Source organism: Anser brachyrhynchus (assembly GCF_964034855.1).
Source record: "Anser brachyrhynchus genome assembly, chromosome: 23".
Lineage (NCBI taxonomy): Eukaryota > Metazoa > Chordata > Aves > Anseriformes > Anatidae > Anser > Anser brachyrhynchus.
The window spans coordinates 7,406,015-7,430,298 of NC_137716.1; the positions used below are offsets into that span (position 1 = coordinate 7,406,015).

The 24,284-nt window shown below is 41.5% G+C and overlaps 1 protein-coding gene across 6 annotated transcripts in view; it reads left to right on the top strand.

The window, feature by feature from the left end:
* DOT1L (DOT1 like histone lysine methyltransferase) overlaps positions 1 to 24,284 on the top strand; it is a 76,384-nt gene that overhangs the window by 34,801 nt on the left and 17,299 nt on the right. For all 6 annotated transcript variants that reach the window (XM_080565658.1, XM_080565655.1, XM_080565653.1 and 3 more), the window contains exons 8-23: positions 2,633 to 2,688; positions 5,340 to 5,419; positions 6,765 to 6,833; positions 9,596 to 9,702; positions 10,506 to 10,547; positions 11,916 to 11,999; positions 12,703 to 12,937; positions 13,365 to 13,478; positions 14,796 to 14,887; positions 17,802 to 17,903; positions 18,486 to 18,623; positions 19,282 to 19,407; positions 20,217 to 20,698; positions 20,949 to 21,072; positions 21,863 to 22,009; positions 23,094 to 23,220. In XM_080565658.1, the coding sequence (XP_080421784.1) occupies positions 2,633 to 2,688; positions 5,340 to 5,419; positions 6,765 to 6,833; positions 9,596 to 9,702; positions 10,506 to 10,547; positions 11,916 to 11,999; positions 12,703 to 12,937; positions 13,365 to 13,478; positions 14,796 to 14,887; positions 17,802 to 17,903; positions 18,486 to 18,623; positions 19,282 to 19,407; positions 20,217 to 20,698; positions 20,949 to 21,072; positions 21,863 to 22,009; positions 23,094 to 23,220 (2,125 nt within the window). The remainder of the gene's footprint in view (positions 1 to 2,632; positions 2,689 to 5,339; positions 5,420 to 6,764; positions 6,834 to 9,595; positions 9,703 to 10,505; positions 10,548 to 11,915; positions 12,000 to 12,702; positions 12,938 to 13,364; positions 13,479 to 14,795; positions 14,888 to 17,801; positions 17,904 to 18,485; positions 18,624 to 19,281; positions 19,408 to 20,216; positions 20,699 to 20,948; positions 21,073 to 21,862; positions 22,010 to 23,093; positions 23,221 to 24,284) is intronic.

The window sequence follows — 24,284 nt, forward strand, 5'->3', positions numbered from 1 at the left end:
CCTGGCCATTCTTCCACCAGCGTAGCGAGTGCTGCGCTTGGTCAGGAGTGAGTTAGCTGGAATTTCCTTGCCAGTTCTTGTTTCACTCTTAAAATTATTGTAAGCCACAGAGTTGAAAGGGATTTTGGGGGGAATTTTTGTTGGATTCCCTATATCAGTTTATACTAAGGGGCTTGGTTTCTTCCTTTTAGGCCATCATTTGTTGATCATTGCCTCCTAAGTACAGTAAGTAAAGAAACTGGTTGTCAGGAGTACTGAGTCAGATAGCTCTTGTACTCTGTTTTGAATGTAGTAGACCACTGACCCAGGAATCACTGTCTTGCTTCCAGAGGGGAAAAATAACCAGTTTTCTCCCAACCACAATTGACCATCTGGTTATTTCTGTACTCAAGTATTTTTTCCTGGTGAGGTTTTTCCCTCAACTGTTGGCTAAGTATGAGTTAGGGTAGCATTACAGTACAAAAATAGATGGGTTTAAACAGGGCTGTGGTTCATTTGAATTTTAACATGGCTGTATTTTGCAAAAGTGAAGGGGCAAAGCAGCTTCCATATGTGTTCTATCAAGTTAAAGTGTGGAGATTTTGGTTACAACTGTTCCCTTCCAAACCACATAGGTGAGAGAAATGTATAGTGTAATTGGATCCAAATAAAGTATTGCAGCCACCTAGGTTAGATTTCAAGACCTTTATATGAAGCTTAGTATTTCAAAATAGTTTCGTGTTACTCTGGTTCTTTGTTCCTTTGCTAGACCGTGGCTTTATAATTGCACCTTGTTATTTCTAAAGTGTTTTTCTTTCTCCTCTTAGTGTGTGAAAATCTTTTGTAGATGTTAGAAACTGACTGTTTCATGGAAGACAGCAATGTAGAAGCTGGCTTGTAAAAATTATTGTTAAAAAGTATAGTTACCTCACATGTGGGTTTGCTACTGGCTTGGTTGCTCAACAAGGAAACTACTACAAGAACAGATAAGATTCTAAGACAAAATTATCCATTAAAAGCAATCTAGAGATGGTGTTAATTTACAAGTAGGGCATACAGAGCTCCAGAAGTAACGTTTCAGTATATTAGGTGAGAAAAATAATACTCTTCAGAACTGTTCTGAGATCGCAGTGAGGTTCTGCCTGAGATTTTGAAAATGTCTAGTAGCACTTTTACTGCTTGTAGCAGGTTGGATCTCTGAGTTCAGTCTCCAACACGTGCTTTGCTTTCGCTATAGTGGGGATAGTAGAAAGTGCATTTCCCCCTCAAGCAGGTGTGATGATGCGGGTAGCCAGGTAGTCGTTCTGTTTTCAAAATCTTATTTCAGCCTAGCCGTTGGGTGGAACAGATAATTCTGACTGACTAAAGGGTTATTCTAGCCTGTTGTTTTCAGCTCGTACAGTTTATAAGACCTCAGGCTCTTTGCAGAGTTCTTGATCCCTTCCCCAGAACCCTTGATGTGCACTTCTCTGGCCCTCTGGCGCAGTGCGTAGCAGCAGGGCACTGGGGCTTTTTTCCCCCTCCTTCCCTCTTGAGAAGCAGACCCACTCCTGTTGGCAGTGGCGGCTTTCTCCTTCGCAGTGCGTCTGACAGGTTTGCCTCCATTTGTCATTGTTTCTGTGGCTCTGAGTCAGATTGCTTTGCTGGGGAGGGAAGACAGCAGGCTCGGGTGCTTCACTGACCTGGGTCCCCTGGCTTAGCTGGCAAGGCTTGGAAGCAGCTCGAGTGAGCCTGCATTGCAGTGCAGGCACTTTTGTGTGAGATGCCAGATCTTATTCCAGTTTAGCGATAAGCGAAATGCTCACTTCTTTCCATACAAAGGAGTATGTGCAGAGAAATGATGCTAAGCAGTCGCTGTCATTGCTTTGATGTTTGTGAGGTTGTGATACAAGCCATCGTCTTACTTGCCCCTCCAAAGTATGTCACAGTCATTAATTATGTAGCTGCATATTACTTTTTCTCTCTCCCTCTTATCTTCTTCCCCCAACCTTCCTTCTGCCTTACTTGTGGCACAGCAGAGTGGCATGGCCCATCAGATTCCTCTCTTGTTTCGAAAGTACAGCCGCAAAAATGTTAACGTGCAGAAAACCCCTATAGCTGTGGGTATTAACCTGGGACTTGGTGCGGTTCCATCAGCGAGGTACCGTGTACGTCACTGAAGTGATAACAATAGTTCTTTTCAAATACAGCCTTTACATTATCTGATTTCCAACTTGAATGTGTCGGAAGCATTCGAGGTGTATGCTGAGCACCCCGACGAGCCAGGTGCTCGCGTGCCAGTTGCAGCAAGAGCCTGATGCTGGCGTCAGTGTTCCCGGCCTTGGCTTCGGGTCCCCCTTGCTCCCGATCCGTGGGGATCGGAGACGGCGTTGGCTGGCCATTGCTAGCACGGGGTTTAGCTGCCTTCTCCACATGGAGCACAGCGCTTGTGAGGCATCGCTGGTGCCTGGGGACCCTTCCCCAGTGGAGGGTGGGAGCGGAGAGGGGGCCGCAGGGACTTCGTTCCCTGGCGCCTCCGCTGGGCTTCGTGAGGCCTTGCAGCAGTGCCGCTGGGCTAACGCAGTGTGCGTGCTTGGCCAAAAAGGGACGTGTAGCAGAAAGGAACAATGTTAACTCTCGTGTGTGTGGTTTTTGTGTTTCTGTCTTTTTTAAGCTGGAAAGAGGTGACTTCCTCTCAGAAGAATGGAGAGAGAGAATTGCAAACACAAGGTACAGTACAGCAGTTGAATGCCGCTTTATGAACTGAATATTTGGGAGTCTGGATAATGGAAATTGGGAGGCTGGCCAGCTTTTTATATAGAATTTCCATAGCAAATACCAAAAGCCTATCTGCCAGCTCCTATACTGGCCTCTTTGGATCCTGTTTTCTGACTTGAAGAATGGGTTTAAATGCATGTCCCATGACATTGCATACATGGGTGTATCCAAGATAAATTCTGGTTGTACAAAGAAGAATAGACCCCTGCTTGTTTTGCATGCTCTTCAAGTTTGTGTTAAGAATTCTGGCAAAACACTAGTTATTTTGGCTGTTGGTACACACAGCTAGGTTCACTTTCCATTAAAAAACAACAAAATCCAAGTGTGTCTGTTCCAGCTTAAATTGGGAATTCATTGAACGTGATTGTCTTGAATATTTATTTCTGTGAAGGTATGCGTGGAGAGTTAAACTCATTTTTGCTGGTAAAGAAAAGGGAATTTTTAAAGGCTTTATATTCTTTTCAGCCTTATGGATAAAAAGAAGTCTTGTTTTAACGTGACCTTCCAGGCCATCCTGTTATGTGGGGGTATGGAAGGCAGTTGTCAGCTCTCTGAAAGTCTTCAGGGTTGTGGCAATCTATGGATTGCTTCCAAGACACTGCTTTAAGAGTGCTCCATCAAGAAGGCGTCTGCCAGACTGACTTTTGCATTATTATGTACCTCCATTAAACTTCTGGAGCTGCCTTTTAATTTGTGGACAGACTTTGTCCCAGCCTTGCAGCACAGCGTGGTTTTCCTTTGTTGTTTGCTACTCCAAATGCATGCTCCTCTGGTCTCTGTGCAACTTTCCCTGGAAAAAAATCTTTTTTCCTTTATTTTTAGCTGAAGTGTAGGGAACTGCTGGTAGATGTTTATTTTGCCTGGTATGCAGTTAAATGTATGCACACTGATCCTCAGCCACCTTGCTGTCTGATACAGAAATTCAAAAAGTAGCTTTTTGCTCACAAACGTTAGGTGTTTGTGTTTGTTCCGGGAGTGCCAACTGTTCAGCATCTGCTCTCTGACGAGGCTGCAGACTGTCTGACGCGTTCAGGCCGGAGCCAGCCCATCTTGGTGAGCTGAGGATCGCCCTTCCCGTGAGCCAGTGGCCGGGCTCTGGAGGGAAGGATGCCCAGCTCCGCACTGCTGTGAGTGCTCAGTGTTCCTGTAAATAACTGCTTGGGACTCAGCAGTGTGTGCTGAAAAGAGGGCTGAAATCAAGGTGGACTGGGGCCTCCTGTGGTTCTGTCATGTGCACGCACAACATTGTGCCAGAATGAACACTAAGAAATATAACTGGAAAACTTTTTCTTTTTCCCTTCCTTTCCTGGATGTTTTCTAGTCACGTTAATATGCTTGGCTGTTCTGCAAGGCCTCTTTTTTGGCATGTGGTGGGAAGGAGGAGGAAGAAACCCCTGTGAGCCTTGACTTGCCAGGCAGGGTTTCCCAAATTTCCAGGAGCAAGAAATATATGTGTATCGGACATACATATATATATATATATACACATATATATGAGTATATACTTTTTTTTATCTGCAGTTTTTAATAACTTTGGCTGCTGCTCTTAAACTCATTGTCCTTGGTGAGCATGTTTCATGTGTGGAGGCACTAAGACGGGAGGGTTTCAAGCAGATCGCTTGCAAATAAATCGATTCTTCATGCTGGAACAATATGCCAGCATGGCCTTCACAGCGTACGCATGCAGGGTGCTCATGGCTTCTGGGGGATGCTGAGGACCCTTACTGCAGGCTGGTAGGGAACAGGTACCAGGGACATTTAGACCAAAGCCAGGCTATGTGGCTCTTAAAAATCAGGTGTTTTTTTCTTTTTTTTCTTTTTGAATTTGTGATGTGTTCTGCTTCTTTCCCAAATGCTGTTTGTATGATTCTACCTACGTGCAGGTGTCTGTGTTTCCATGTGAGTGATGTTTTCAGGAAGACACTCACACACACACAAATTGGATTTCTTAACCCAGACACAAAGGTGCAACTCTTCTGTTGGGGGTTAGGGTGAAGTGCTGAGTTTAGGGCAGGGAAATTTGCGCTGGGAGATGTAAACCTCCCCTTTGCTTTATGGGAGAATTTAGAGCTAGAAGAGGAGCTGTGATGTTTTAGTGTGATATTTTAAATGCATATGAGTAAGTAATAAGATGAAATGTGTATCTGTTGTGCTGGAGGATCGTTTTCTATGTGTGGTGAGTGTGCTGGTAGTTGTGTTGATGTTTGCTCTCACCATGGGAGAGGAGTGAAAATATTTTGCACATTGTTTCTCTGTTGAAACTTGCTGATGTAATTAATAAGATTGTGGTGCAAAAGCCAGCTGTATGCTGAGAGGAACTGTCAGAGCAGGCTGCCTTTACATTTTTTAAAATGTAACTATTTGGGCAGTATCTGTGGATGCTGAGGATTAGGTACTGTTTTGTGTAATGATGCCAGGAGAAAACACTTTGTTAGATGGAAGTAGCTGTATAGTCAGGGACATGCAGTGTTTTTTGGTTTCACAAGTGCCTGTAAATGCTGTAAGTGCCAGTGGCTTATAGCAGGCGGTGAGAGATAGCTGTGCATGTATGCTTGGATGCCATGTGCCTGTTCCTGTTTATTAACTACACCATTGTCTTGCAGTGTTATTTTTGTGAATAATTTTGCCTTTGGTCCTGAGGTGGATCACCAACTGAAGGAGCGATTTGCGAACATGAAGGAAGGTAACAAATCGAACTTCAAACCTTTTTCCCTTGGTTTCCTGCTGCTGTGGGAGCTGGTGGCAGTAACAGCTTAGTTACGGCCGTTGGGAGCCAGGTTGGTGGTTTCCTTTTGTGCCGTACGGATGAACGTCTGCACCGTGATGGTGATCTTTTGGGCTTTTTATGTTCTGTCTTCATATGAACCACCAATCTGTGTGATTCCCTGGAGATAGCTCTGCACATGAAGACCTTTCGCAGTGCTCTGTGTGGCAGGAGGAGCGACTGGTCCTTGCTCATCTGTTGTGGGGACCAGCAAAGCTCCTGGCTGTGGGGCTCCTGTGTTCAGACACTTGGCATCGGTGGTGGGGAAGAGGACACCCAACCATGGAGACTGCAAAGCCACAAGGGCTTGGCTTTGTGCATCCAGTTTCCATAATTGCGTACAGAATTCAATTACTGGATTCTCCTATTTAAAATTGTCACACTTAGTACTGGGTATTAACTAATTAGTATTAAAATGGGGACACTGTCACTGGTGATGTCTTGTGTGCTTCTTGAGAAGTTGCCTTGCAGGCACCAGTGACCGGGGATGTCCAGTAACGCCACTGCAGCCCTTAAGTTGCCTGAGGTAGTTTAGTGTCTTTTTCTTTCCTCTTAACCACTTGGATGAGTAACAAATGTATTTGGTTATGGCAGAAGTTACAAAAATAAATATTTCTTCAAAAAAAAAAAAAGGGTGGAATGAACAAAGAAGCTGTGGCTTCCCATAGGACAGCTTTGTGCGGAAGTAAATAATGTGACTTTTGGGCTCTGATGCAAACCATAAAACCCCGAAACCTAATGTCTTATTTAACTTTAGTGGCTTTTAAATTTTTGTTAAGTAGTAGTGGCTTGGGAGAAGTGGCAAGGCGGGGAATGTTCAAGATCTCGTTGCAAAACTTAGAAACCCGAGTCCTCTTCCTCGTTCTGTTTCAGAACATGCTCAGCCTGGTGCATTTGACTGAAAAAAATAAATAAATAATAAAAGTGTTCAGTCTTAGGTTTTACAGACCATAACTGGAATAAGATAACATTGTTCCTAACTGAACTTTCTGTAGATTGCCACTGAGAAACAATGTGTTCCTTTTTTTAAAATGTTTTTAAGATCTATCACTTTTAAGTGACGTGGCTACCTAGCAGGACTATCATATTGACTTCTCTGGATGCTGTCAGTATGAGCTTTAAGTAGCATTTTTTTTGGTAATGATACACTAGTGATAGTTTTAGTAGAGCTGGTCTTTAGGACTCTATACTAAGTTATATTTAAAAACTGGTCATTTTTAAAAAAACAGTAGAAACTGACTTTGTTTTTTTTTTCTTTTTCTAGGTGGGAGAATTGTGTCCTCAAAACCTTTTGCACCTCTAAATTTTAGAATTAACAGTCGAAACTTGAGCGGTAGGAATGCCCTTTTTATTATTGTTCACTACAATTATGCCGTATTCGTTACCTGAACATGCGGGTTTTTGTTGCTTTTTAAAGAGTTAAGTAGAAAAATGCTGTATATTATCATAGTACATGTGCCAAAGCGAAAAGTCTTTTAAGAAGAGCTCTATTTTATGAGGTTCATCCTGATAGCTTTAGGTGTCTCTAATGTTGGTGTTTCCCCTCTTCCTGGGCTTTCATAGTTGTCTTTTACAGCTGAAGAGAAATAAGGTGTTTCGAGGGTGTGATTCATTTCTTCATTAATACAAGGAGCTACAGTGACTAGCTTGCATGCAAGTTCCTTGTATTATAGCTGTCTAAATTTGGACAGGTAAATCCCACCAGTTGTGATTTAAAAGGCTTAGATGCTGAAGTGCTCAACTTTGGAATGCCTCGTCCTCTGCGCTGTGAACTGGTCAAACAGACCCATCCCATAAACGCCCAGTTGCTGTGGCTGTTTTGCTGCCAACAGAGTTTGTTTTTCCTTTCCTTCTGAACATAGTAGACTTGATATTTGCCAATGTTATCCTTTGCAAGTATGTGAACTGCAATTTAATGAGGTTTTGAGATTACTAACACTCTGTATTGTTGGTTTTGCTTCTGACCTTTTTTCAGTTTTTACTGTTGAAAGCTTTGCAAGCAGTAGAATGATCCAAGCTGGGTTTTACGTGCATTTACTGTGTCCAGAGCACAACATTCCCCAGATTTCAAAAACACTTTATTCCCCTCCTTGTACAAACACGGCCAGTAACATACGGAGTTACAACTCTGAAGTTCTCTTTTCTGTTTTTGGCCTGATGCTTATGGTAAACTGCTTTTCAAGAACAGTAATTTGAAGACTGTCATTAAGGCATTTGACTGAAATAGTGCCATTGTGAGTTATTTTTACTGAGCTTGAGTTGTTGTGAATGTCCTGAGCATTGGGCACCCAAAACTGCCATTTTCTTCCTGTTCGATAATCTTTTCTGTGCAATCTGGTTGTTTGGAACCTTACTAACCGTTTGATCCTTGCTTGCCAATCTTTTGTAGACATGTACATGAAAATAAAACACAGCAGAGGTGTGCTGCTGGAGGTCCTCAAACCTCCAGAGAGCTGAGATCCATCTGCCATTTTTCTAATAAGGCAAAGAGCACCTAAGCAAAGCCTGTTGCCTCTTTTATAGCGCACTAGAACTAGATGAAATAGGAGAAGGTACTTTGGTGGTTTCCCTTAGGAGACCTGCCTATGTAAATAAATTTTTTTTCATTGGCTTCTCAAGCCTTTTCTTTTCTGGCTTCCGACCATCTTATCTCCCTCTTTTCTAGGTTTGGCAGACTGCAGTTATTAAAAAAGTAGTGAGGAGGCTAAGTGGCCAATGGACTTTTCCCCACCCTAATAAACAGCCTGACTATGACTGTCAGTTGGGCCAGCTCCTTACTCTGTTTCAACCTTTGTGAATGCTGAAGTTTTATATACTGTTATTTAATGCTTGATGTGGACATTGATACTAAAATTATATAGAAAGAGCTAAATAAGGTTTGGGTGTGTCAGATTGCTTAGCAAAAGAATAGGTAATAGCTTCTGCTAATAGGAAGCTCTTACAAGGATTCAAATAAGAGGTCCCGAAAAGAAATTACCATTGTCTGTTACAAACAATGGGGGAAAATCATGGAAATCAGTTTTAGATCCTAATCCCATTCTGTGACTGTACTGTATTTGGGAAATACCAATATCAAATGAATGTGCGTGGGCTGCTCTAGGCCTGGGGCTTGTTCCAGTCTTAATGGATTGTTGTAAATGATGCTTCCAGGGAAATGTCATCCACTTAGAGCTTGTGGCATAAAATGTGCATATCCGTCACATGCAGAGAAGGTGATTGACTCTGCTGTGCTACCTTTGTGCTGCTGCCTTAGAAGGCTTTTTGTAATACTTTAATTCAGCTTGTCTTTTTTTCTTGTGCCTGAGTGTCTGTCTCATGTTTTGATCTAAAATATGAATAGTTAAATAAATTTAAGCATATAGTGGAAATGATAACCCTTCAGAAAGGAGTCAACCTTTTTTCTCAATATACCAATTTTGTCTTAGTAGTACTATCTGGAAAAAGAAATGGAAATGTGGGAAGAGTTGGACAAACCAAAGCAAGCATTAGAATGTGGTTAAAATAGCGACTGAAGTTGCTGAATCCTAAACCTTGCTTTTTGACTCCTCTGGGTAATTTTCCCTTTAATTGGAAGTGTGCCATAATTTCTTCTACAGTCATGCCACTTCTTTAGTGTTCAGTGGTTGTGGAAATACTTAGGCACATCCCATACCTATTAATTCTAGGGAACAAAACAAATACAGGCAAGAAAGCAAATATAAAACATATTTGTCTTCAATCCAAATTTAGTGCAGTTACAGTTTACATGGGCTGGATCTAACAACATTCTGTAACTGGTCCTATCTAATTAAATCCTGCCTGTTACAACAGATGAAAATAGACATGGGAACGTCGTGTTGGTTAAAAAGTTGCACTAGCACATCATTTTACTCTAGAATGGCTATCCCTGAGCAAATAAAAGCTAGATCAGCAAGAGAACAAGGAACTGCTTTTTAAACTCACTGCAGCGCTCTTTTAGGCCATTGCTGTCTGTATGTGGAGCTTAGCGTTTTGTTGTGAGCATGCTTTTACCGTTGCATGGCTACTTTCAGCTGAATAGAACTAAGTGGCAAACAGAGCAAGCTCAGGCTCCCTAACTTGGCTTTCTTCCTTTAGATATTGGCACTATAATGAGAGTTGTGGAGCTATCACCACTGAAAGGGTCTGTGTCATGGACCGGGAAACCAGTTTCTTACTACCTGCATACTATTGACCGAACCATAGTGAGTATAACTACTGACCAGTTGATCTCTGGCTGCTTCACCCACTCTGGAATCAGCATGGAAACTTCAGGCAGTACTATGGCAGTCTGTTAGTCTGAAGGTGTATAAATTTACAACTATAATTCCTTCTCGTGTTCCAGGATAGCAGCTGTGCATAGTGGTGGTCTTGTACTATAGCTTACACATTAAGTGAAGACTCTGGGGGTCTTTAATTCATTGTTTTCCTTTGTGGTGTACAGACTGCCGTAGTAATAATTCTCAATTTTAATTGATCTTTCAGTTGATGTAGAACCAGCCAAAGCTCAGTAACAATGCTGATGCATTTGCTGTTTGTTTTTATCTTTTCAGTTATAGAAAACAAAAACAACCCTGTAGAAACAAACTTTTGTGGAAAAATACTTTATTCCTATGCTGATTTTTTTTTTTGCAATATAATACAGTATTTTTTCTCAGTCTGCTTTAGTTCAATAGTGCTTTTGTTAAAGAATATACTAGAGTGCAGATAAATATTTTAGTGGAGTACAGGAGCGAAGTAGCTTCATTGAAAATAGCGTTCTGCTGAGTGGAGATATATTACACAAAGCTTTAAACCAAAGACAGGCTGTGGTGGAGACGATAAAACCTTGTTGAGGCTTGGATTATGTCCTGCTACAAAACGTGTTTGTCTCTAAAAAGAATGAATATAAATGGTTTCTTGATGTAGCTTATCAGAAGAAAAATAATTTCTGCATTTGTCTTAAATTATTTTATTCTTATGTATTTTTCTGTCATGACTTACAGAATGACTATCTTTGTATTTGCAGCTTGAAAACTATTTTTCTAGTCTCAAAAATCCAAAACTCAGGGTAAGTTTCAGATACTTTTTGTATAAAATTCAAAATAATGGGGCAGCCAATCTGAGGATCTTAGTCACTTGTTAAATGTGCAGAATTCATAGCAAATTGAGTTTTCTTGATACATAAGGAACATGTGCATGGAGCTAATTGAAGCGAAGCATCATATGCCATCAAGCACTAATACAATAATGTTTAAGAGCTTTGAAATAGGTAATTAATGGGCCAGCCTCATGGTGTTTTTCCCTTGCCTTGGAGACTTTTAAAGAGCTATTTGTTCATTAAAGAACTGAAGTTTAAGAGGGAAAGGGTAATTTGAATCTGTCCCAGCGTTCAGCTGCATGAAAATGAAGCTGAAGAGCACTCTGAGCTTCAACTTCTGGGACTTGCTGTTTGAGATGTGAAATATGTTGTCAGTTGCTGCAATCTGTGCTATCACATGTGGAATTAAAATGCCAGATGATTTTTGAGACTGGGCTTTATCCATGTGAAATAACCGATGGTGCTGGTATTCCCAGTAATGGAGAGAAGCAAGGACATGCAATTTAAAACTTCAGGAGAAGATTAGTCTTAAAACTGACTTGCTTAGTAGGTGTTGAAAACAGACCAGTGGTACCTTAAATACAGAATGGCATCCATGTACTTTTGAACTACCCTGCTTTAAATGGTGAGGCTGTTTAAATCTGCCATTTATGCAGTCTGGTTGATAAATTTCTCAAATTGAAGAGGTGTTGGGGTTGTCTGAATTTTTGTGTAAGTTTAACCTCACCTGGAAGGTACAAGAAAGGCTTTTAGTGAGCTGTTTGAAATATCCTGGCCTTGGTGGCTTGTAGAAAATGAAACTTCAAAGTTGCTTTTATGCTGTATTCCGCGGACTTGGTTAAAGTTGAATTAGATGATGATTAATGGCTTTGCCATTGAAAAACTTATATGACTTGAAAAGTGATACATGAAATATTGGGGGTATAGGTAAAGATATAGTAATATTTAAAATTTGTGTTATTAAAAAAAGGAACTTGAAACACTAGTGTATGATCTTGGGGGGTAGACTTGGGAGGTGGGGCAGAATAAGGAAAGAGGTTGGGGCTTAGTATCCTTTCCTTTGTGGCCACATGTTTGAAGCACGTTATAGTAGGTAATGCAATGCAAAAGGATGACTTGCACTTACCTTCCTTTTCCCACTGACTGTAGCCTGGAGCAGGGTGAGCGTTTTTCCCCAGCTGGTAACAAAGTTGTTGTCTTTCTTTTTTTAAATTTGGCTTTGTATGATATGAGTACTTACACCTAGCTCTCTTAGAAGATCAAATCAGGAAACGCAGGGATCTGTATTAGTGCAAAATAGAAGAACAAAATTTTTAATTGTGTAAAATGTTTGTTCAGGAGGAACAAGAGGCAGCTAGACGTCGTCAGCAACGAGAAAATAAGAGCAACACAACTACTCCAACGAAGGTTCAAGAAAACAAGGTGACTGTCCAGCATTTTTGTAGAGTAAATGTGTTTTCTCTTGAGCTTTAAATGAATTCATAATCTGTCAGGAAAAGCCTGATTCTGTGGGAAGACTGTGTTTGTTCCGAGTATATAAACTGGTATCGCTGTTGCTGTGGACAAAAATATGATTGAGTGACACTTGGGAATTGCACCAATAATTCTGGAAAAAAGGTATTGCAAGATGAATAGAAGAGTTGGTTGACCACCCTCGCACTGGCTTGCAGAGCTTTCCCTGAGTCATAAGCCCTTGAATGGAATTCAGAGAGTGCTGAGTCTCTTGCAAAGACTTACTTCCTTTCTCCTTCAGTTGCATGACACTATTAGAGATGCAGCAACTGTTCATGCACAAAAATATAAAGCATTGAATGTACTTGGACTTTTTAATTAAATTTAGTTGAAGAATATAGTCAATAGAGAAGGTATAATCAGCTTTTCTTAGACAACAGTTAGACTTCTTTCTCTGTAATGAGTAGGTCCAGAAAGGAATTAGCACAACTTGGGTGCTGAGGACAACTATAATCCCAAGCAAGTCTATTTCATTGGCAAGTTATTTAACTGCAGTGCATCGGTTTACTTTAATAACTTTGTTTAATAGTTTTATAAGTGCATGCTTAAAGTGAAGGCTGTGTATGTAGGTAGAAAAGACTAAAGGGCTTTTGGCTTTTAAAAAATCTCTTAGGATTCTGGTGCTGAAGAAGAAAAAGCTGGGGCAAATTCTGTTAAAAAGCCATCTCCCTCTAAAGCACGGAAGAAGAAGCTAAGTAAAAAAGGAAGGAAAATGGCAGGCAGGAAACGAGGACGTCCCAAGAAAATGAACACTGCAAATACAGAGCGCAAGACTAAGAAGAACCAAACCGCACTAGAACTCCTGCATGCTCAAACTGTTTCACAGACATCTTCATCCTCTCCTCAGGGTGAGTTCAAAGCAGGCGTTAAGAGAAGCCCTTCCCTGCCATGTGAGCATAGATAAGGATCTGAGGCTCTGAATGAATGCACAGAGGTCATTCTTCCTTTAGTGCTGGGTTTAGTTTGGTTTTGTGCTGTAACTTCTTCCTTACCACCAAAGCAAAGTGCTCCTGGAGGGGGGTGGTGTGCCTCTGTGAGGGGATGGTGATTGAAACTGTCTGTAGGTATTTGACCAGGAGCTGGAGCTGTGCTGTGGTTGACAGCTTGTCTCTGTGGCTGCTCTTCCAAAGATGCCCGTCCAAACACAAGTTGTTGCAGTGTGTTTCTCTAGCGAAGTTACTGGATCTCTCATTGTAAATGACATGCCTTTGAATAGTAAAGCCTTCTGTGCCCGTGCCAGAAACAATGAAAGGTTATCTTTTTGTCTCTCTTCAGATGCATACAAGTCACCTCATAGTCCATATTACCAACTACCTCCTAAAGTGCAACGGCATTCATCTAACCAGCTACTGGTGACACCTACCCCACCTGCACTACAGAAGCTGCTAGGTATGGCTGTAATATCGTCACAGTGTTCGAGATGGGGATTTTTCCTTTGACATTTCTAAGCATATGCTAAACTGAGAGGCTGTTAATAGACAGCCATGGTGGAAAGCTGAATATTGAACAGGACAGGGGGCCAACTTGCTGCAGAAGTTGTCTTGGTCTGTGTTTGTTCTTGATGTTATTTAGCTCTCATTTGGCACAAATAGAAAGAAATGGATTTAGCAGGAATCCAAAATAACTTTAAATGGAAATGGCTAGTCAGAAATAACTTCATTTTAAATGAAACCATTCTTTTATTCTTAAGTGATACAGTCTTGGACAACAACACTCCATTTTCCCTGTGAAACTCACAGCAAAGTCAAACAGTAATGAGATTCTGTCTGAGTTTGTTTTTGGGTCACAAAGGTGGTGTGATTGGAAAATATTTTCTATATACAAGAGCTGATTTAAAGAAAACCATGGGTGTCATTCCCCCTTGATCCTTTCTACTGTAATATTTCCTTCTGTTGTACAGACCTAAGGCACCTGTGATGTCCTTAACTTCTGCTCTCTTCCTGTAGTGTGTTATGGTTGTGAGTGACTTCCTATTGTAGAGAAAGAGAGAGAAAAGGAGTGAGTTGGGTGTTTCCTGGGGAGCGGTGGGGGGAATGACACTTGTCTGGAGGAAACCTTGCTGCAACAGTCTGTGTAATGTCTGTTGCATGTTTTGGTTGCCTGCGATTGCAGCAGACTGGACTTAGTCATGTGGTTGGCTTCATGACGAAAGGACCCCAGGAGGGTTGGGGAGAGAGAAGGTGTTGCATAATAAGAGTAAAAGGAGTGTGAGGATGAGGAGCAAGTAATCCCTGGAGAGAGAACGAACGTGGGCATGGAGCTCGTCATCTCTGTGGGGGCAGGAGGAATACAGCAAGCCCCGTCTTAGGATGCTGGGAGAACGAGTGCTGTGAGCTCAGTGCCCCTTTCAGCTGTTACAGCTAGTCTGGTATTGCTTTTACTGACAGTGCATTATAAACTGTTCAACTCCTCTTTCATCGTGCAAGCGCAGCATTAGCACCTGTCATCTTCCTCATTTTAGAGTGCAGCGTCATGACTTTCACTGGATTACCTATTAAAGGTAGCTAATGGATCCAAGAGTTCAGCTTGCACCAGAAGACAGTTTTTCAGCATGGTTTAAATTGATCCTTAATAGTTTGGTCTGCCTGAGAATCCAAACAAAAAGGAAGTGAGAGCAAGGGTGGGAGGTCAAGGGAGCAAGCAGCCTTAAATAGGAGCATTGCACTTTCTCTCACTTGAAATATCATCTCCTTGTTTCTTTCGCAGACTCTTTTAAGATCCAGTACATGCAGTTCATGGCATACATGAAAACTCCTCAGTATAAAGCAAGTCTGCAACAGTTACTGGAGCAGGAAAAGGTAGGTGTCTTTTGTTGTTCCTAAACAAAATTGCCAGCCCACCAGATACCTTAGCTGTGGGGGGAAAAAAAAGGCAGAGATTGGAATTGTGTACACTTGAACACCAGTACTGCACCAGGCCAATTATAGAGACTATACCAAAGTAATAATTAGACTGAATGACTGTATGTGGGGATTTTATTGCTAACTTGGTCAGTCTTTACGTGCTTGAATTTCCTATCTGCAGACTGGGAAAATGTACCCTCTCTCTTCCCTATGGTGCCCCCCACTTGAGAGGGCTCACTTCAGTGTTTTTGTTTTTTCTTCTATTTTGACATGAAGCTGTGTGCATAAATGCAGGAAGCTGGTGTCTTGAACCCTGTCCTTTTCTCCTATTTGGGATTGGCAGCTGCTTTTCTTTAAATATCTCGTGGGTCACAGGAACAAGAGGTGGTGGTCAACTTTTCCAGCAGTATGCACTGTCTGAATACGTTCCTGCCCTCTCCTTAGATGAGCTTTCCTGCGTGGATGCATCCTGTGATTTACCAGTAGAACTGCTCCGAGATAATTCAATTGTGCTTAATCTAGCTAAAGGTTGTAGCAGCTCTGTATAAGGGCTACCTTAAAAAAAAAAAAAAAAGAGGGGGGGAGGGGGGAAAAACTACAAACTAATTACCTGGAGTTAAATTTTCTTGTTTTTGACAGCTTTGTCTTTTCCCACTATAGGAAAGCCTAAAACAAAATCTGAATACTCTAGCATCAAGATGGTTCATTAAACTTGCAACAAATTGAAGTATGGGATTAATAAATAAATCTGTCGTATAAATGACTTAAGGATGCTTCAGTCCATTTATCCGTGTTGATAGTCTTAATATGCTAAGATTACATGGGTGGACAAAGTGTAAATTTACGAAAATGTGAGTTGTAGTACATGGAAAGGCAAAGAAAATACGGCAGCTGTGAAGTGTGTGGTGTTTTTCTTTGCTGTGGAGCCATCTCTCCAGCAGAGGGAGGAGATTTACTGCCTAAACACCTTTTCTTCTTGTATTGCCTTACCTCAGTTTTAATTGCTTTATAAATTAGTCACGATGAAAGAGACTATGCTTGCTACTTGTGTGGAGGAACATTTCCCCATAGAGCTCAACTATAACCTTTAACATCAGGCCAATTCCTGCTTTTGGTAGCTCCCATGGAAGATTTCCTTGCCTGTGAGGGTTTTCTGAAAGTGCCAGCATAAAGCTGATTTATTTTGTGGGATTTTCCATAATGGGAACTCTTTTTCCAGATGAGAAAGTTTAACTTGTTCTACCTCATTCATTACTGAGAATGGGCTGATGCTGGTGTGCTGTTCATGCAGCCTTTTTTTCTTATGGTTGTTCCCATTTATTTTCATAGTCAAACAGCACTTTGAATTTCCTTTTTTTTTCCTGAAGTAACATATTTTTTACTTCTGTGCTTGTTGTCAGAAAAGTCAGCATAAATTTGACTTAGCTTCTTGCACAGAAAATAGAATGAGGAATGATGGTGCACAAATTTTGTGCTGTATGCTGGAAGCATAACTTGAGCGTGGAAAAGCAATCACCTCATATTGGTGTCTGACAGCTGTTTCATACCTTGACATTGAAATGGGAAATTCAGCGTGAAAAGATTTTTCTTTAGTGGAGTGTTATACTGAGCAAGGCTAGTTAAACTGCACAAAAGCAGAAGCAGAACTTTTCTGGATGAGGTGCTGTTGTATATGCTATTTAATAACTCCCTCTAATGTGAGGTGTTTTTTTTAAGTACAATAAAAACGTTTTGATAATGCAGTCTTAAAATAAACAAGATGCTGTGAGCTGCTAGTTCACTTCGAGTACCCTTAGGTGGAGCTGTCAGCTCCTCCACCGCTTGTAAAGGATGAATGAAATGGCTGGTGTTGAAAGCATAAACCACTTTTTCAGCATCACCTGTGGCAGGCAGTTTAGCTTTGCAGTGACTCAACTGTTTTCCCAAGTCATTGGTGTGAATGGCAATATGAGCTGTGCGCCAGGGCCACTGTGTTTTTCGCATGTACTGGACCTGCCAGCACTGCAGCTTCACTTCATTAATGGACTGCTTGGAAGATCAACGCATTTATTTTGCCCTTGTCCTCAGCTTTCTCTGGGGCGCCAGCTCAGTTTCTGCATGATTCCTGTTTGATTTCAGCAGCAAAAGTTGGAGAAAAGTGTAATCTCCAGAACTCTTTATTCTCCCTTCACTCATCTTCCAGTTTGGAACTGAAAAACTGAGACTCCTCAGCCAGTCCAGTTCTTGCACTTTGCCGCCTGCATGGTGCGTGACCGTGAAATGAGTAAGCAAGTATCTAGTTAAGGAATGTAATGGGCAGGAAATGTTCTGCCAGTGGAAGGGTTGGGTGGCCTGCCGAAGTAATTTTGGCATTAGAAGTACAAGTGGTTTGGCTTATTTATGACTTTCCTCCCACGGCCCCCACAGTGTATTTTCAATTACTGAGAGTCTTCCATGAGACATGGGTATTGTGTAGGAAAATTCTCAATTGGGGCTCTGGAGATTCAGATTCTGTTCCCATTTTAGTAACAGATATCGTACAGATGATCTTTTCCAGTTCCATTTCTGCTCTGTAGGATGTAATTATTACTACTTCTTTACAATGTACTAGGAGGATAAGAATGATTTTAAGACTGTCCAGATTATATCTTACCATATAGCAGAAGAAACTACCCCAAAGCTCTTTTCAACCTACTGAGCTTCACCAAAGTGTTGAATACTAATAAATACAGTCTCATAGAAGTCTGAGACAGAGCTGGATTTTTTTCATAGGTTTCTACTCTGAGCACAGTCACACCCAACTTGCTGTACAAACTAGATGTAAACATCTTACCAAGAGGGATTGTGCTGCAGTTGATGCTGAGTATATATTGTCTCTTCCGTCTTCCAGGAGAAGAATGCACAGCTACTGGGGACAGCACAGCAGTTATTCACCCACTGCCAGGCACAGAAAGAGGAAATCAAACGTCTTTTTCAACAGAAACTTGATGAGGTAGCAACCCTGGTCTGGTAGAAGTGTGTGCTTGTTCGTCATCTGCAAGCAAATGCTTTTGATTAAAAATGAGCACGTCTAGAGTAGTCTCAAAGTGGTCTCCTTTTTGCACTAGATCATGTTAAATCACATGGAATCTTCCAATATTTGATTAGGTTTGATTTTCGTTGTTAAAATTGTTGTGTGATACTGTATCCAAGGGAAGGGGGTGACAGATCACAGCACTGTGGTATTTTAGTAAAGGATACACCCACAGCTAGTTGAACAAACTCTGTATTACAAATACAAGTTTGGAAGCATAGAAGGAAACATGGTAGCTCTACAAAAATAGAGTTGTTCTGGCTGGCAAGAAACTAAATGCCAGTTTTAGAGTTAAATTGCTGGAACAGCAGCTCCAAATAAGGTACTTCTGTCCTTTTTCCCTATCCCCTAGTGATGACGAAGTGCTTTGGAGAATGCTGGGGGGCTTCCTGGAAGCTGCAGAAGTTCTGCAGTCTTACTTTTGAATGTGACAGTTGTCTGGAATTAGTGTGTCAAGACCTTACTGAATGATCTCTTTCCCTTTCACCCTGCATGTTGTAGTTGGGCGTTAAGGCTCTGACATACAATGACCTGATTCAGGCTCAGAAGGAAATCTCTGCTCACAATCAGCAACTGAAAGAACAGACGAAACAGCTGGAGAAGGATAACAGCGAACTCAGGAACCAGAGCTTACAGCTGGTGCGTACAGTGCTTGTATTTGAGTAGCAGAGTGATGCTCCCATCCGTGTAAGGATCATGAGCTGAGGGCTGCCCCCCTCTCTAGGTATCTTAATGAATACTAATAATAATAAAAAAAAACACCCTCCAGCTGCTATAGCTTCTCTGTAACCGAGAAGAATGACTGGAAAAGAACGCAGGTGGTACTTCTTCTTGGAAACCTTTTTTTTTTTTTTTACTCGTAACCAGATGCTGAGGTAGCAGTTTGCTGGCCTCATTTGTGTCCCTTAAACAGTTGCACAGCTGTATGTGGGCTTGTCACTTTATCTGGATCTCTGGCAAAAAAAAAAGTGTGTACAGCACTTGCTTTGTAGTACCCATAACTCTTATGTTTTTCATCTCAGTAACTCAAACTGTAAAGTTAGGCAAGGGAATGGAAGTTGTTAGGCTGGGTGCTAACAGTGTATTAAGAAGGAGCCAGGCCACCTCCTCCCCCATTAGACAGGGACTACAGGACCCTTTTGCGGTGGTATTTTGCTTAAGCTGAGAGGAGTTTTCAACAGGATAAGAGGTTGCTTGCAGATATCCAGACGAAAGGTCCATGCCTTTCACCTTGTACCTTGAGTGGCGTGAAAAGTTGAAAGTTGTCTTTTGATCTGTTTATCTCATGTCTTTGCAGCTTAAAGCACGCTGTGAAGAACTGAAGCTGGATTGGTCAACATTGTCACTGGAGAACTTGCTGAAAGAGAAGCAGGCGCTGAAGAATCAGATTTCTGAGAAACAAAAGCACTGTTTGGAACTGCAGGTACAGAGCAAGAAACAACTCAGAGTCACCAACGCAGGGTAGCTCCTGGACAAGGGGCCATTTCAGAATACTTGACTAAATAGGATACTAAGGGATAAGCTGGGTGGTTGTTTTTTCTGGAGATCAATCCTTTTGTTGGGGGAGGGGAGTGTCTGTTAGTAAGCTTGAAGAATAAGAATGTAGATGACTTTTAAACAAAGCAGGTGCTATGACCTGATTCCCTGGTAATGCTGTGGAAGAAGGAATCATGATTTATCATTAAACGTTATTTAAAAAGCATGACTGGCTTTAAAAAAAAGTCTTGCTTGTTAACATAATATGTGGCTTCATGGTAATGTCTTCTGTGTGCTCTGAAGTCTCAATTCAGGAATCATATCCCACAGAATGACACCACAGTGAAAGAAATGAAACTCCTGTGACCTGAAGAACTTTTCCTTCCTTGTGAAGTTAGTTTTAAAGCTAATCCAGCCTTTTTGCTGGATGCCTAGGCAGGGAGTGACCTTTTCCCTCAATGACTGACAATATTGAGTTACTCCGTATTCTCTGTAGACATTGAGGATATTTTACATTTTATTCCAAAATGTAAAAGGTGTTTTCTAAGCGTGTGAGCCATTCCCCTTCTCTGTACCTTTTGGTCTCAAACTTGTAATAGCACATTGAAATTTGTTCCTCAAATTGCGGGTCACTTGTTTTGCATTATTACCAGAAATGGGGTCACTTGTTCTGATAAGTATATCGAGGCAAAACTCCATGATGTGATAGAATTGTTAAGTGTGGTCTTTAATCATTGTCCTCCTCTTCATTTAAAGATCAGCATTGTGGAACTTGAGAAAAGTCAAAGACAGCAGGAGCTAATGCAGCTGAAATCATACACGCCGTCTGATGAGTCACTGTCAGTACAGCACCGCAATAAAAACCATTTGAGCCGTGATCCTGAGGCTGATCACGGCAGGTTCCAACTGGAGCTTGAATGCTCTAAATTTCCGATGCCCCACATGAATGGCATGAGCCCTGAACTGTCCATGAATGGCCATGCTACTCCCTATGAAATCCATAACACTTTTAGCAGGCCGTCCTCCAAGCAGAACACCCCTCAGTACACGACTTCTCACCTGGACCAAGAAATAGTACCTTGTACCCCAAACCACAGCAGCAGACAGAAGGCAGACAAGATGACGAGCTTGTCCTTACCTGACTATACCAGGTTTTCCCCAGCTAAAATAGCACTAAGGAGACACTTGAATCAAGACCATGCAGTCAATGGAAAAGCAACAACTAATGAGATACAGAGGTGAGAGTGATCATTTCCTAGGTTGGGAATGGAGGGGTTTGTTTATTTTAATACGTGTTTTATTTGTATTGTGGAAAAATATTTTTAAAAGTGGAGTTTTATGTACTTAAAAGTTTTCTCTCAGCAAAACCTGCAGTGCTAGCTGATCAGGTAAACAAGGTGGTATGGTACCTGGAGTTTGGTATGGGAATTCCTGGCAAAACAAAAGTACTTAGATTTGTATTCTAATGATCTTACATCTCTGTTGTAGAGCTGACCACGTCAAAGAGAATGGCCTTACGTATCCAAGCCCTGGTATTTCAAATGGCATAAAGCTGAGTCCTCAGGAAACTCGGCCCTCTTCCCCAGCGGCCTTACCAATTGCAGGCGAGAAGGTAAAAGATTTGCTTTTGCTTGAATTCAGAGACTTTACACCTTGTAGAACAAAAAGAGTTGGCCAGACTAGGAGAAGCAGACGTGCTTGGTCAGCTTGGCATGGAAAATAATATAAATTACAGTAGGTGTGGTGCAATAAAAAAGAGGAACTGGCTAGAGGAAGAGAGAATACGGTGCTCATGAAAGGCATGCTTACCTTTTGAGTCACTGGTTTGCATGTGAACTGTGCCAGTAATGCAGTAGGACTTCTTTTTGATCTGGTGTGAGTGTACTTTGACTTGAAAACTAGACTGTCTGTTGTATTAAAAAAAATGAAGTTGTCCACATTGGTCCTGCCATGAATCCTATTGGTGCTCATTTCAGAGCAAGCAGGTGCCCTCCCACGGGAGGTTACCATGGAAAAATTTCTGGCTACTCCATCTTCTGTGTACAGAGGACCTCAAGATACAAATTCTGTTAGATGAGTGTTTTTCACGGAGTTGTAACAAAGACACTAGGAAACGAGCTCACCTCAGACGTCCTTTTCCTTATGCTTAGGGGCAGTAGTAGCTTTAATTTATGTATTTCTGTGCTGTTGGATGTTGCTGTCCCAGTAGACTGACGTTGGTAACAAAGCTGCTCCGTGCATGCCTTGTCTTTGCTATATAGTTGTCACTCTTAATCATGTAATTCTGAACAGGGGGGAATAAAAAAGGACAAAATCTAAATGAGCAAGTTACCGTTAGTTTAGGATGTCTTTTCAGTAATAGCTTGCAGTTGAGAACGTTACTTTCTCTTTTGCATTTGCAGGGTTTAAGAGAGAGAACCTCTGTGAGTAATGGAGAAACTATCACCAGCCTACCTATCAGTATTCCTCTCAGCACAGTGCAGCCCAATAAACTCCCTGTTAGTATCCCTCTGGCCAGCGTAGTCCTACCTAGCCGTGTTGAGAAGGTGGTGAGTAAGGGATCATCAATGCTTTCCATGCCTAACTAAAATCACATTGGGCAGTAATGGGGTGCTGTGCACCAGAATCCATAGTGGGCTGCTAACCTTGAATGTCTAGTGCTTCGGGGGAGGCTGCTGTTGGGATGCATCCTCTTGTCTCTTAGTCGTGCTCTAGATTTTTGCTCCTGTGTCTGTGGTGGTGTTTCAGCCAGGAAGGAAAATAAAGTGCATGCCTCGAGAGGTCATAGTCTGAATGTTTGGCTTGGTGGAAAAGGTGCAGCATCTGAGAGTTTATGGCACTGGGAGCCAAGGATCCCATATGTCAACTTGTTCTTAGCCCTTGCTCTGTTGCATTACCCTGGGCGACAAATTCTGTCTCAGCTTGGTCATTGATAAGTTGTTGATCTTTGTGTCCTAACTGTGTGGGATGAACCTGAACAGTACCTTTAGGTTGTAATTGCCACTGTGAGAGTGACTGCTCTGTAGCTGACTTCTCAGGTATTTAGTACAGAACCTTTGGGGCCATCTCTTTGAAATCCTGATAAACTCTTGCTACTTTCAGTGGCAGAGGAGTTTCAAAATGACTGGTCCAGTTTCTCACAAACGTTTGTAATTGTTTATTCAGCCTATCATTTCACAACCGTTGTGCCTGCTTTCAGGAAAATACCACTCTCAGACATTGTACCAGAGAACATAGTCTAATGTGTTTCATGTTCAGTTCGGGGTAGTTCAGAGCTTTGTGTATATAGGCTTGGGGACGTGATACAACCATTTGTTTTCTTTCTGCTTGTAAAACAGTGGGCTGAGGCATTTGTTCTCTGATCACAGTGTAGTTCTGCATCTAAACCTTCTGGAACAATGAGTCCGTTCTCTAATTGGATGGTATCAAGTGCGTGCTAGATACTATCACAGTGTAATCACTACTCAGTTTTGTCCCCTATGGTGATCTATGTTTTTTGAAAACGAGATAAATCTAAGACATTTAGGAAGTAGAACCACTAATTTCTAATCTACTAAGGCATGTGAATTTTGTTCTAACTAGTGACTTTTGAGTATACTTCTTGTACTAATATTCTTCTTTCTGTCCCCACAGAGAAGCACACCTAGCCCAGTTCATCAGAGCAGAGACTCATCAACACTTGAAAAGCAGATTGGTGCTAGTTCTCATAATGGTGTAAGCAATGCTGCTGGAAACAAGCCACTGGCTTTGGCTACCTCAGGTAACAGCCTCATCTATGTGAAGGTGTGCTGTCTCATCTCGACAGCACCCGCAAATGCACGCGTCTGAGTGTTTTCTGAGCGCTTCTCAGGTCATTCAGAACAGTAGAGTGCTAGGTAAATGTATGTTTTGTAATGAGAGCAAAGAATCAGAGGTGGTGATGTTCTGAGACTGTCAAAACTGTGCCTACAGCTTGGATACATTTTAGTACAGAGTATTAGTTTGACGTGTTTTTATCTGAACTGCAGCACCTTGCAGTTTAAGTAAGTAGTTGGTTTTGTAAACTCTTCTAAGTGGATTAAGAGATTCCTATCTCTACAGTGTTGCAAACCAGCAAAATGTTTTCCATACTATGAACTGATCTGGCTTTAAAAATTCTATTTTGCAGGATGGTGGAGTTTTTTTAATAGCAGAATTAATTTATTTAAGCAAGTCACATTGGTGTCTCATGAGCATTTGTAAAGGCACAAGTATCTGGGTAGGAAGAAATGTCAATAAGGGAGAGGGTAGGGGTACCCTTAAGTACAGTCATTGCTTCTGAACTCACTCATCTGTTGAAATTGTGGCTTTTAGCTGTTCAGAATATGGAAATGTTGTGGACCGAGAAAAGTAGGTTCTGGTATACAGAAGCTGTTTTACAGCTGATCCCTCATCAGAGTGCATTTGTTCTTAATGTTTATCACCTTGAGGGGCTTCTGTTGTTTCTAGCATCTGTTTTGCAAAGAAGGGCTTGGCTGCAATTTTCTATAAAACCAAATAAATGTTAAAAAAAAAAAAAATTAAAAAAAAAAAAGTAAAACAATACTGTGTTCCCTTCTACCCCTTTCATTTAGGCAGCCCAGAGGCAAGACCTTACTAGAGCACTAAACCCATTTATGATATGCCATGACAAATACTTAATCCCCTTTCCAAGCTTCTTCCCACGTGGCATTCTTCTGCCACAATTTCTTTGAAGATCCCCTGTCACTTCCTAAGCCACAGCCTTTTGTCTAATTTTGAGTAGGAGGTGGACTATATAGATGACAGTCCCTTCTTTTTTTGAGGAAGAAATGGACTGAAATTGCT